This window comes from Pongo abelii, chromosome 6 (genome assembly GCF_028885655.2).
Source record: "Pongo abelii isolate AG06213 chromosome 6, NHGRI_mPonAbe1-v2.0_pri, whole genome shotgun sequence".
NCBI classification, from domain to species: domain Eukaryota; kingdom Metazoa; phylum Chordata; class Mammalia; order Primates; family Hominidae; genus Pongo; species Pongo abelii.
Window position 1 is genome coordinate 74,369,980 of NC_071991.2, and position 12,869 is coordinate 74,382,848.

At 39.9% G+C, this 12,869-nt stretch overlaps 1 protein-coding gene across 1 annotated transcript; it reads left to right on the plus strand.

The window, feature by feature from the left end:
* Positions 1-1,582: 1,582 nt before the first annotated feature.
* On the plus strand, positions 1,583-8,682 carry NDUFA4 (NDUFA4 mitochondrial complex associated). Its single transcript, XM_002818200.6, has 4 exons — positions 1,583-2,104; positions 3,217-3,305; positions 3,971-4,028; positions 8,446-8,682. Exons 1-4 carry the CDS (start codon positions 2,063-2,065, stop codon positions 8,500-8,502), a joined length of 246 nt encoding a protein of 81 aa, XP_002818246.1. The 5' UTR covers positions 1,583-2,062; the 3' UTR covers positions 8,503-8,682.
* The last annotated feature ends 4,187 nt before the right edge of the window (positions 8,683-12,869 follow it).

Genomic DNA, 12,869 nt, shown 5'->3' on the forward strand with positions numbered 1-12,869 from the left:
TTGGCTTGTCACTATCTAAAAATTATCTCATTTGTTTATTGTTTGTCTTCCTCAATTAGTATGTAAGCTCCATTAGCAGGGCAGAGTAATTTTCTTGTTCACTGCTATAACTCTAGTGGCTAGAACAGTGCCTAGTGGAGAGTAGGTACTTAAGAAAGATTTGCTGAATGAATGAAAAAAGACACGAGTCTTGATAAGCTTCATGACATATCACCTTAACAGTTACCATCTATTTTTTTTCCTGCCTACTGGCCATACCTCCTTTTCTAAGCATTGCATGTTGTAATTCCTCGGCTCTGTGTCCTCTGTCTAAATTCTCACTCAACTTTCTCTCCCTAAGTAATCTCATTCAGTCACATGGGTTCATTTCTTATCAATAAACTGAGTCCTAAATTTATACTTCTAGTGTAGTTCTCTTCTGCCCCATAGAGATCCACTTGAATTCTACATAGGCACTTATACATCATTCTCTATGGCTTATTTCAATAACTGGCATCAACAACTACAGAGCTGCTCAAAACTGAACTTCTGAAATTATTCTTAACTTCTCTCTCCTCACTCCCCGATAGCCAACCACCAAGTCCTGTTGGTGCCACCTTCTAAACATCTCTGGAATCTTTTTTTCTCATCATTACAATCTCTACACTAGTTCAAGCTACCATTATCTCTCACACAGATTATGGACTATTGCAATGGCCCCTTGATAGGTCCTTCCCCTTTCACGCTTATCCCTTCTAATCAATTATTCACAAAGCAATCATTTAAAAACACAACCTTCCCAAGCTCTCAACATAAAACCCATGATGTGTAAGCGGTTATTGGCCCAGCAGATCTGATCCCCACCTTGCTCTCCCTTTTACTTTCCAGCCACACTAGACCTCATACAGCTCCTTGGTTTTCATTAGCTTCAGACCTTCACGTGTTATTACCTCCGCCCTGTACACCCGCATCCTCGGTTTTCACCTGGTTAATGTCCGCTCCTCCTTCAGAGCTAGTGTGACTTTCCGGTGGAGCCTTCTCCTATGATTTCTATTACCAATTATTAATACTTGCTTGATCATTTGATTAATGCTTTAAGCTACGTATGAGATTGGAGAGGGTTCAGAGTGTACGTTTTATCCCCCCTCCCCCCGCAAAGCCTGTCCTATGGAAGACCTTCGGGTAAAAAAAAAACGAAGAAAACAAAACAAAAGACAAATGAAAATTCGATTGGGGTAGTGGGAAAGATTATCTGTAGGTACACGACCATTGAAAACACATTTTAAGGATGCAATTTGGGACGAGGGAGGGGGGATAGTGGCGTATTGGAAAGGTCTTTGTGGCGACGAACTTTCAACCGAGGGCCAGGATCTGAGGGTTTAGAAATACACTGCCAGGACTATTATCATCTTTAAGTCATTTACTAGTTTTTAACTTCTGCTTGTCTGCGACAGCCTAACACAGGAAGCAGCTGCAGTTTTCTCAAACCGCAGCCGCTGACCTTAGCGGCAAGAGACCCGACCTGCCCTCCAGGCACCCGGCACTTGGCTCCCAGAGGCGCCGCGCAGCTCCCTCTGCGGCAGTCACGGCCGGCCAGCGCGCGCCCGGCACGCGCGCCCCCAGGGCCTCGACGCGCGGACCCGGCTCTCAGGCGCCGCACGAGAGGCCCCTACTCACTGAGCGCGCGGCCCGTGCGCCCCCGAGCCGACCGCATTCCTCAGTACGTGGCACCCTTGGAAAGTGCCTGTCTGGTCAATCGAAGAGTTCTCGTTTCGACAAAAAAAATTCCCCTCAGAAATATGCATAGCAAGGCAGTGAAGGGGTTTGCACTATGAAGTGGACTGATGGTGGTCCGACCAGGTCAGGACGAACATGTGAGTAGTTGGATCTAAGCAGGCACTATTAAGGACAGTCGCATCCGGGCCCTCCTGCCGCAAGCTGCCCTCCCAGCCAAGGGTCCTTCAGGTAGGAGGTCCTGGGTGACTTTGGAAGTCCGCAGTGTGTCATTGCAGATACTCTTTAGCTCTAGGCCCGGTGGCTAAGTTGGTTCTCTCCTTTCCAATCGGAGACCTCTGCCGCAAACATGCTCCGCCAGATCCTCAGTCAGGCCAAGAAGCATCCGAGCGTAAGTTCGTGACCTCTCTCCTAGTGTTTTCCCTTGTCCTCCTTGCGTCGGGGTGCACCTCTTTCTGTTCCCTGGGAGCGTCCTTATTTACAGCCACTTACCGTCCGTCAGACCAGACCCTGCCTCTCCTAGTGTTTGTCATCTTAGTTGCCCCAGGCCTCTGTGACCCTCTACGCCATGCATTGTGGGGTTTTGTCTGACAGGCGGAAGGTGACAGACACTGCTAGGAAAAAAAACCTAGTGAACATTGGAACAGTCTGGTGGCCGCGCTCTTTTGCAGGTTGTGCGGTCCAGGAGGGATAGATATGCGCTGTGTGGGTCAGAGACTAGCATAGGTCAGGTTCCCTATGTGTTATACCATCTCTGGAGGATCTTGTATTCACCGCATTGCACCATCAGGCCTTTTGGTAAATAAGAGGGGTCCGTGATCTTGGAATCCTCACTTTGTCTGGACGTCGTTGCATTTGGGGAAATTTCGTAGTGCGGAATTTAATTGCAGTTAAGTTCTTTCGCATCTCATTTTCCCTCAGCACATCAACGTGCTGTAGAGCTAAAAGTCTATGCAATCTTTCATCTGTCTTAAATCCAGTTCCCTAAATACGCAGCAAGAGCATTGGTAGCATTACGTTTTCAGAGATAATGCTTAAAGCCAGTATTTGTAATAGATACGTTTACTTATTCAGACTCTATTTTTCATACATCTTTATGGAGGCACCCTTAAATAATTTGCAAAGAATTTGTTTTTCAAGCCCCAGGGTAAAGGAAGCCAGAAAATTTAATGGAAATGACATGTAAATATTAGAGAAGTGAAGAAGACTCGATACATTTTCTTGGAAATTTAAAAATGTGCCTATAATTTGCTCCACATTAAAAAGTAAGACACTTAAACCAGAGTCATCTTAGCATCCTTTCCAAATTCCATTTCTTTCTTTAGAACACAGTTATAAGAAGTCTTACCTCAATGTAAGATCTACTTTATTTAAATTTTAAGACAAAACAGCCCAATAACAGTTTGAGACTTGGAAATCGATGTGCAGAAACTACTGTAATCTCTCGTTGGCCAGTGTCTTAAGTATTTGAAGATGGTTATTCTATTTTGTGTTTGGTTCTAGTTGATCCCCCTCTTTGTATTTATTGGAACTGGAGCTTCTGGAGCAACACTGTATCTCTTGCGTCTGGCATTGTTCAATCCAGATGTTTGGTAAGTACTTAAAAATGTTTAAAACTTTGATAGCTGATCAAGGCAGTTTAGGAGCCACAGTCTTCGTAGGGCGATAACATCAGGGTAGTAGAAAGAATCTTACATTTACAGTGATACAATAACTTCAGATCTCAAATCTGCTGTTTTCATTTACTTTTTCTGGTTCATGAAATTATCTAATTTCTCTGAGTCTCGTTTTCTCTTTGGTAAAGTAGAACTGCTAATACCAAATCTTGTAATGTTTTGAGGATTGACATAATAATAATTGTTTTTATAAAATAATCATCGTTCTTGGCACATGTAAATGTTTTTTGCCTGCACTTGCACATTTGCAGTTGAAAAACAATAGACAATCAAAAGATTGATTCATCATTATTCTATGCACTTTTCTATATATCACTTTATTAGTGAAATGGAAAGCTTTTGTGAAAGCCAGGTAAAAAGTATCTTGTGATAGGGATTCTGTGTTCTACCTTTTTTCTAATTGATTACATGAGATTGCTTATTATAGATCCTCTACCTGTTTCAGCTTCGTAATGAAATAACACCGTACTTCATCTAATAGAAAAAAAGATTGATCTGTTCAAGATGTATTCTTAAGTACAAAACACTACTTTAAATAGTGCTTTATTATTATAACAGTCGTAATGTTTTATTTCTTTTAGTTGGGACAGAAATAACCCAGAGCCCTGGAACAAACTGGGTCCCAATGATCAATACAAGGTAAACTACAAAATTGTTTTAAAGTTGTTAGAAATTGTGTTGTAATAAGTTTTGTTGTGGGGTGGGTTTTCTTGAAACTGGATATATGAGTAAAATTCCATTATATTGAACTTTAAAGAGCTGTTAGGTAGTTCTGTGAAATGAAAATGATATATTGCTCTAATAAATATTTTTTGCTAGGTATTTTATTGCTAGTATAAGAAAAGAAGGAAAAATAGTATAGCTATCATTTACCATTTTCTTAGTTCTTAGATAGTCTAACACAGTGTTCTCAAACTTCATTATACATAGAGCTTGTTGAAACACAGATTCCTCAGCTTATCCCCAGAGATTCTGATTCAGCTGGTCTTTTGTGGGGCATGAGAATTTAGAGTGGTCTGTGGAACTACTCTTCCAGAGAATGATTTCATGGACTGAGACCATTTATTGATTCCCCAAACATAACCTTCCTTATGTGTAAAAAATTTTGCATACAAAGACCCTGCACAGCATCAAAACCAAGGGCAGGCCAGGCACGGTGGCTCATGCCTGTAATCCCAGCACTTCGGGAGGCTGAGGTGGGCAGATCACTTGAGATCAGGAGCTGGAAATCAGCCTGGCCAATATGGTGAAACCCCATCTCTACTAAAAGTACAAAAATTAGCTGGGCATGGTAGTAGGTGCCTGTAATCCCAGCTGCTTGGGAGGCTGAGGCAGGAGGATTGCTTGAACCTGGGAGGTGGAGGTTGCAGTGAGCCAAGATCACGCCACTGCACTCCAACCTGGGCAACAGAACCAGACTCTGTCTAAAAAAAACCCAAAAAACCAAGGGCAGCTTCATTAAGATACCATACCATTCACATACCATACAGTTTACGTGTTTAAAGTTTATAACTCACTCAATGCAGTTTCCATAATATCAAGCCACTTCATCAAAAGAGAGTAATTGGCTGTTTGATTTATCACTCTGAAGAACAGGGTCCCCGATCAGTGTGTGTCCAGCACTCCTTGACAGGTGTACATCTATGCTGGATTATCATTACTCATAGCAACGTTTTGTTGTTGTTGTTGTTGTTGTTGTTGTTGTTGGAGACAGAGTCTCACTCTGTCGCCCAGGCTGGAGTGCAGTGGCGTTATCTTGGCTTACTGCAGTCTCCACCTCCCAGGCTCAAGTGATTCTCTTGCCTCACTCTCCTGAGTAGCTGGGACTACCAGCAGGCACCACCACACCCAGCTGATTTTTTGTATTTTTAGTAGAGATGGGGTTTTGCCATGTTGGCCAGGCTGGTCTTGAACCCCTGGCTTCAAGTTGATCTGCCTGTCTCAACCTCCCAGTGCTGGTGTTACAGGCGTGAGCCACTGTGCCCACAGCCTGATAGCAACTTTTAAGATCACCCTTTGTGGATTTCACATTTTCTGCTTAACATGATTATAATTTGGCTTCTAAATCCTTCAGTAGATCTCCTTACAAGAAGAAAATAAAAATGCAGTGGCTAAGCTGAAACATCTATCTCATCTGTGTTATATTTTGCCTCTAAAAAGATAAACAGGCATCCTGATTTATTTTTATGTCTTATGAATTTGTTTAAACTAAGTCCATTCCAGAGAAAATAATTCCACATACAAGAAACTTTAAAAAAGTAAACAAAAAAAACTAGCAGGCTTTGGTTCTTCCACCAAAGACCGTATTGGAATCTATGGGTGTGTGTAGTTCAAAAAGTGTAACAGATGATTCTGATAATGCAGCCAGTTTACTACTGTTCTGAAATACCACAACACATGCCAGTATGAGGCCTTGGGAACCGAAAATGAAATGTTGCTGCAACAAAAACCGAATGTGTGTGGCATAGCTTGGGCTGTTAATAGCTATGACACTGATATCAGAGTCTGGAAAGATGAAGAATGTCATGTTATGAAATGACAGAAATGAAAAGGAACCAAATCCAGAAACTTGAGAACCTGGAATAAATGAAACCTACTTAATACTTTTTCTAAACCCATTCAGGTAGACTAGATTATTATCTCCATCATTCACAATCTCTCACCTAAGAGAATTTGTTTTTCTGGCCCACTGACATCAGATTTGATTTGTGACTTGCTGTGGGAAATTATGAGTTGGAGGAAATGATACCTGCCACTCTTGAACCATTATGTGGTTCCTCCGTTCTTTTGCTTCTCTCATGAGACCAAAATCGACAAGTAAGGGCTACCCATTCACCTTAGAATTGGAATGAAAAAAATATGGAGCAATCAACATACAAATGGCATATAATGTGAGTGAAAAGTGAACTTTTATTGTTATAAGCCACTGAGATTTGAGTGTGTTAATTTGGGCTGCCATAACAAGGTACTGTAGACCAGGTGGCTTAAACAACAAATTTATTCCTCAGTCCGGAGGCTGGGAAGTCCAGATCAAGGTGCCAACCAATTCTGTTCCTCATGAGGGCCCAACCTAGTTCCATCTTCCTCGCAAGATGGAAGGAGAGGAGTGAGCCCTCCTGTAAAGGCACTAGTTAGGGTGTTGCACCCTCTTAACCTAATTACCTCTCAAAGGCCCAGCCTCCAAATACCATCACATTGGCGTTTGAGGTTACAACATGAATTTTGGGAGAACATAAACATTGAGTCCGTACGTAGCAGAGGATTATTTGTTGCCATGCTATAATCTGGCAAAAGCTATGAATAAAACAGCAAGAAACAGGACCAAAATAAGATTTGAGCATTAAAGGCCCAGCAATACTTCTCAACTGAATAACAGTTGAAGCTCTGCTCCCCAAAGCTAAGATCAGAATATGTTGTGCCTTCCCAGCTATTGTTTCAGAGACTCTCAAAGTAGCCAGCATTAAACTGAGAAAAAGAATAGAGGTAGGGAAGTTGAAAGCAGGTTTTAAAATTCTAGAGAGAATTTTGTATATGAAGCAAGTAAATCAGAAGCCTGCTTAGTTTTAAGAAAATTGGCAAAAATGCCATGAATGTGCTTTTGATTCTGCATGGGTGTAGGGCCTTGATCCTGCAAATCGTAGAACTTGATCTCAATTACCTCTATTATAAATTAAGAATGAGAAGGGTTATTGTGATAATTAACTAAGATATACATAAAGCATCTAGCCCAGTGCCTGGGCAGGAGCCCAACAGATGTTTATTTTCCTTTCCTTATTAATATATACCTGCAGACCCTTCTGTAAATTATTTCTAATATTTTGTTAATATGTTAGATGATAGCACAGGTAGTTTCTTTTTTTTTTTTTACCTTATTGTCTAGGTTAATTGTTTCTTAACACTGTCAGAACAAAGAATACTGCTTTATGGATTATTTATAATTTTCTGTCCATAAAAGTCTGTATCTGTCTGTATCTCAACGATAACTTGGTAATAAGCTTTACAACCTGAGGATTTTTTTTTTTTATCAGTAAAATACATAAGAGTTTTTCAGAAATAAATAAGTTCGGGTACATTTGAAGAAATGAAAGAGGTTTGAAGAGAGAATACAGATTTGTGAACTTCATGCTTAAAAACCCTGAAGAAAATGTTTATCATTCTGAAATTGTGGTTCTTTTGGAGATAAATAACATTGTCTTCAAGTAATTATAGCACAACCTCTTTAGCATTCTTTGGCACAAGAATGAGTAAACCCAAGATTTTAGCCTTATTTGGGCTTGTGTACAAGCATTGATGTGTCCTTAGTAGAAACTCTGGGCCAGTTTTAAATATGTCGGTTTTTTTTTTAAGTTACTGAGAGAGGGAGTTTTTTTTTTTTAAGCAATCACAGTAAGATTTATTTCTAAAATTAATTTTAATTGATTATAAAGAAATGTTGGAAATTTTAAACAGCAAAAATACCGTATTATTTAAAAGCCATTACCAGAGGTGAAGTGTCAGTTTGATATTGAATATAGTCTGGATTAGGAAATCAGTGAGAGAGAGAGAAAATTTCTCAGAAGTTATATAAACCACAAAACAAAGCAGTACCTTATATTACTAGCCTCTTTGTTGCAGGATCTCTCCCTCTAAATTATAGCAGTTCATTCAGCAAGTAGGGAAGATAATTCTTGTTAATCCTCTATTCTGTTGGCAATTCTTCCATGTACTTAGTAGAGTTAAGGCAAAAACTTACCGAATTGGAAGTATGTATCAGAAGGAATTCTTAATTATTCACTTTGAAATAGAAGGATTTTCCTTATAGGTTCCAAGTAGTAGACTGTACTAACACTGCTTTTCTGAAATAAATTGAATATTTTTACCTGGCCAAAACTATCATTGAAGGCCGGAATTTTAGGTACAGTATTTTTCTGTGAATGATTTTATGTTTTTAAATATTCTTTTAAAAATTCATATCTGTAATTGTGACTATAGAAAACCAAATACAAAGAATTCTAAAACCTTTGTACCATCTCTATGTATTTGAGATTACTTAAAATATCTTTTTTTCTGTTCCAAGTTCTACTCAGTGAATGTGGATTACAGCAAGCTGAAGAAGGAACGTCCAGATTTCTAAATGAAATGTTTCACTATAACGCTGCTTTAGAATGAAGGTCTTCCAGAAGCCACATCCGCACAATTTTCCACTTAACCAGGAAATATTTCTCCTCTAAATGCATGAAATCATGTTGGAGATCTCTATTGTAATCTCTATTGGAGATTACACTGATTAAATCAATAAATAACTGAAACTTGATATGTGTCACTTTTTTATGCTGAAAGTATGCTCTGAACTTTAGAGTATAGGAAATTAACTATTAGAATTTAAAGAATTTCTTGAATTTCTATAGTTTGAAAATACGACTTTAAGCTGCTTTAATAAAACACTTCCATTTTGTGTATAGACCGTTGGTAACTTCACTAGAGCATACATAACAACTGGAACTGGAAATTATACAAAAGTAAATTGGGAAGGATACTCAAGCATCTGACATTGACAAAACGGAAATCTTTGAGTTTCTCTTACTGGCTGTTGTTGAAGTGTGTGCAGTTTTTAACAATGGTTTTTACTTGGCATTCTCTTTGTTGCGATTTTCAAGGTTATAAGTTGCTTTGGTCCTAGGATTGAAGTTGAAATCTGAGTTTATCACTGCTAACCATGGTGCTAGTAGTCAAGAGATCTTGAGAATTTCGGCTGCTGAGTCTTTTCTTTTTTCTTTTCTTTTTTTTTTTTTTTGAGATATTCTCTGTCACTCAGGCTGGAGTACAGTGGTACAAACATGGATCACTGCAGCCTCGACCTCCCAGGCTTAAGTGATCCTCCTGCCTCAGCCCCTAAGTAGCCAGGACTACAGGTATGTGTCACCATGCCCAGCTAATTTTTGTAATTTTTTTTAGAGACAGGGTTTTGCCATGTTGCCCAGGCTGGTCTCAAACTCCTGAGCTCAAGCAATCCACTCTCCTCAGCCTCCCAGAGTGCTGAGATTACAGGCGTGAGCCATTGCGCTCAGCCATGGTGCAGGTTTTCAAAGGCCAGGAAGTATATTCATAATTTTAAGGTGGGGAATATAGCAAGTTTTCACATAGGTGTGTGTAAGTCATCACATCATAGAAACTTGAGGAATTTAGTGACATTAATTTTGGATTTTCATATAAAAGTATACAATTAAATGTTTACAGGGTAGTAGCAGCACATTTTAAATGTCAGGACTAAACTAAGTATTTGAATTACGTGGATTATCTCAAAAATTTTGAAATTTTTAAACGAGTTGAATTACTTGAATTCATTCTGTTAGTCAAATGGTGGATATTTGAACCCATGTAGTTTTGAATTTAGAGTGTGTAGAGTGTTTTCAGTTACGAGACTCCATGCTTTTAGCTCCTATGTGTCATGTATAATTTGAACCTCTGAGAGCAGGGTTTCTCAACCTTGCCACTATTGACTTTCTGAAAGAGTTTGGTTTAGCAGACCATCCCATGCGTTTTAGCATGTTTAGTAGCTAACCTGGGCTCTGCCACTACAGACAAAAAGCACTCTTTCCCTCCAATTCCCACAGGCTATGAAAAAAATGGAGACATTATCAAATGTCCATTGGTGGGCAAAATTGCTCCATTCCTGCCTCTGCTGAAAATTACTCTAGATCCTTTGGCACAAATTACCTCAAAGTTTAAAATTGTGTAAACAAACAGTGTGTCATGTAATTGAAAAACATTAAGCAACTCCAAATAAATGCTACATTAAGAAATTAGTAATAACATTTTCTAGAATTGAGGATCATTTTATGCATCCTTAAAAATTCTTTGAGTAGTATCTTTCTATTTTGTGTCTATCCTTGGGCTTTGCAATGTAAGAATAAATATTAAGTTTGGCGTGAAATAGGATATGTCTTAATGAAGAAACTGTATTACTGCTATTTAAGAAAATTCAATGGCAATCTAAAGAAATTGTCATTTACAAATGCATCAGATACCAATGCTGCCACGAAAGATAACACACTCTTTTTTTTTTCTTTGAACGTTTAGAATTGTGCTTGTGTTTTTTTTTTGTTTTTTTTTTTTTTGAGACTGAGTCTTGTTCTGTCACCCAGGCTGGAGTGCAGTGGCATGATCTTGGCTCACTGCTCACTGCAACCTCTGCCTCCTGAGTTCAAGCTATTCTGCCTCAGCCTCCCGAGTAGCTGGGATTACAGGTGCCCACCACAATGCCTGGCTAATTTTTATATTTTTGGTAGACAGTTTCGCCACGTTGGCCAGGCTGGTCTCAAACTCCCGACCACAAGCGATCTGCCCGCCTTGGCTTCTCCAAGTGCTGGGATTACAGGCGTGAGCCACTGCTCCTGGCCCTACTATGCTTCATTCAGAAAACAGACTGCTGTGTTTGTTTCTCATGTTAATGAAGTCAGCAGGCAAAGCTGCATTTAAATACAGATGTCCTTGGGTAGTATTTACATATATTTGAAAATTTGCAGTTTTCAGAATTTATATATGCTTCCCAGTAGGTACTTGTCTTACTCTGTTGCTATAAATGAATACCTGAAACTGGGTAATTTATACATAAAAAAAGGGTTATTTTGCTTGTGATTCTGTTGGCTGGAAGATTGGACATCTGGTGAAAGCCTCAGGCTGCTTCCACTCATGATAGAAGGGGAAGGGTAGCTGGTGTGTGCAGAGATCACATAGACAAGAAGCAAGAGAGAAGGGGGAAGTGGTAGGTTCATTTTAGTGACCAGCTCTCCTGGGAGCAAATAGAGCGAACTCACTCATTACTGAGAGGGCTACATGAAACCATTCAAGAGGGGTCTGTTTTCATTACCCAAACACCTCCTATTAAGCACCACCTCCAACATTAGGGATCAAATTTCTTTTTCCTTTTTTTTAATCTACTTTTAGACACTGAGTCCTGCTTTGTTGCCCAGGCTGTAGTGCAGTGGCTATTCAAAGGCACAAACAGTACACTGCAGCCTCCTGGCCTCAAGTAATCCTCCCCATTGAGCCTTCCTAGTAGCTGGGATTACAGGCACATGCCTCTGTGCCCAGTGGGGATTAAATTTCATGAGGTTTGCGGGGGACATACATTCAAACTAGAGCAGTTTTCAAAAAAAAAAAAAAAAGCTAAAAATAATTATAGTAAATCTTACTTCTTTCAAGTTTATTACCCAACTCAGGTCAGATTTTATCCTTACCACTCCACTAAAAATGCTTCTGTTAAGGTTTTATCAGTGACCTCTGTTTGTAAATTCAAGTTGATCATCAGTATCACTTTGACCTAACAGTTGACACAGCTCCTCCTTGAAACACTTCCTGGGTCCCTAGAACACCATACTGTTTTCGTTAACCTTCTACATCACTGGCTTTTCTACTCAGTCTCTTGCTCATGCCCCTTTGTTTCCTGAGCTATTTTCTGTTCCATTTATTTATTTAGAAAGGGTATCTCTCACCCAGGCTGGAGTGCAGTGGCACATTCATGGCTCACTGCAGCCTCCACCTCCCAGGCTCAAGTCATCCTCCCACTTCAGCCTCCCAGGTAGCTGGGGACTACAGGTGTGTGCCACCACACCCAGCTAATTTTTAATTTTTTTTTGTAGAGGCAGCATCTCACTATGTTGCCCGAGTTGGTCTGGAACTCTCAGCCTCAAGCAATCCTCCTGCCTTGGACTCCCAAAGTGTTGGGATTACAGGTGTGAGCCACCACATCTGGCTAAATGAGCTTTTTTAGGTAAGGGGATTAGTATATATCATGGCAGAATACATGTTACTTAAACCTTAGTTATTATAAACATTGGAATTCATTTATTCTTTTCCTTTAGAAACTTTAATGGGAATTTTTTTTTTTTTTTTTGAGATGGAGTCTTGCTCTGTTGCCAGGCTGGAGTGCAGTGGCGCCATCTTGGCTCACTGCAACCTCTGCCTCCTGGGTTCAAGCAATTCTCCTGCCTCAGCCTCCCGAGTAGCTAGGACTACAGGCGCATGCCAGCATACCGGGTTACTTTTTTGTATTTTTAGTAGAGATGAGTTTTCACCATATTGGCCAGGATGGTCTCGATCTCTTCACCTCGTGATCTTTCTGCCTCGCCCTCCCAAAGTGCTGGGATTACAGGCGTGAGCCACCGTGCCTGGCGGGGAAAATTCTAAAAGCCGTATTATATAAAACTTGGAAAGAAAAGGACTATTTGGTAAAAGCTTATTCAGCTGTTAACAATCTGATTAAATAATCTTTTTATTGCAAATATCATTGATTTCAACACATGAACAAGGTGACTGGCTTTTACACCAGAGCTGTAAGTCTTAAGAAGTGGGATAATTTATATTTCTCCCTAGGTTTGCTAGAGCAATGCCTGTCCACATAGCGTGCCATAATAATGTTCCACCCTCTCTGATGTGCATTATGACTCAATAAATTAAAATCTTGATATGCAGGTCATCTCTCCTAGGTTGAAAATGATA

Coding starts and splice junctions, on each gene's coding strand:
- NDUFA4 (XM_002818200.6), top strand. CDS start 2,063: ATGCTCCGCCAGATCCTCAGTCAGGCCAAGAAGCATCCGAGC. Junction 3,306..3,970: donor TTGTTCAATCCAGATGTTTG/GTAAGTACTTAA, acceptor TATTTCTTTTAG/TTGGGACAGAAATAACCCAG. Junction 4,029..8,445: donor GTCCCAATGATCAATACAAG/GTAAACTACAAA, acceptor TTCTGTTCCAAG/TTCTACTCAGTGAATGTGGA.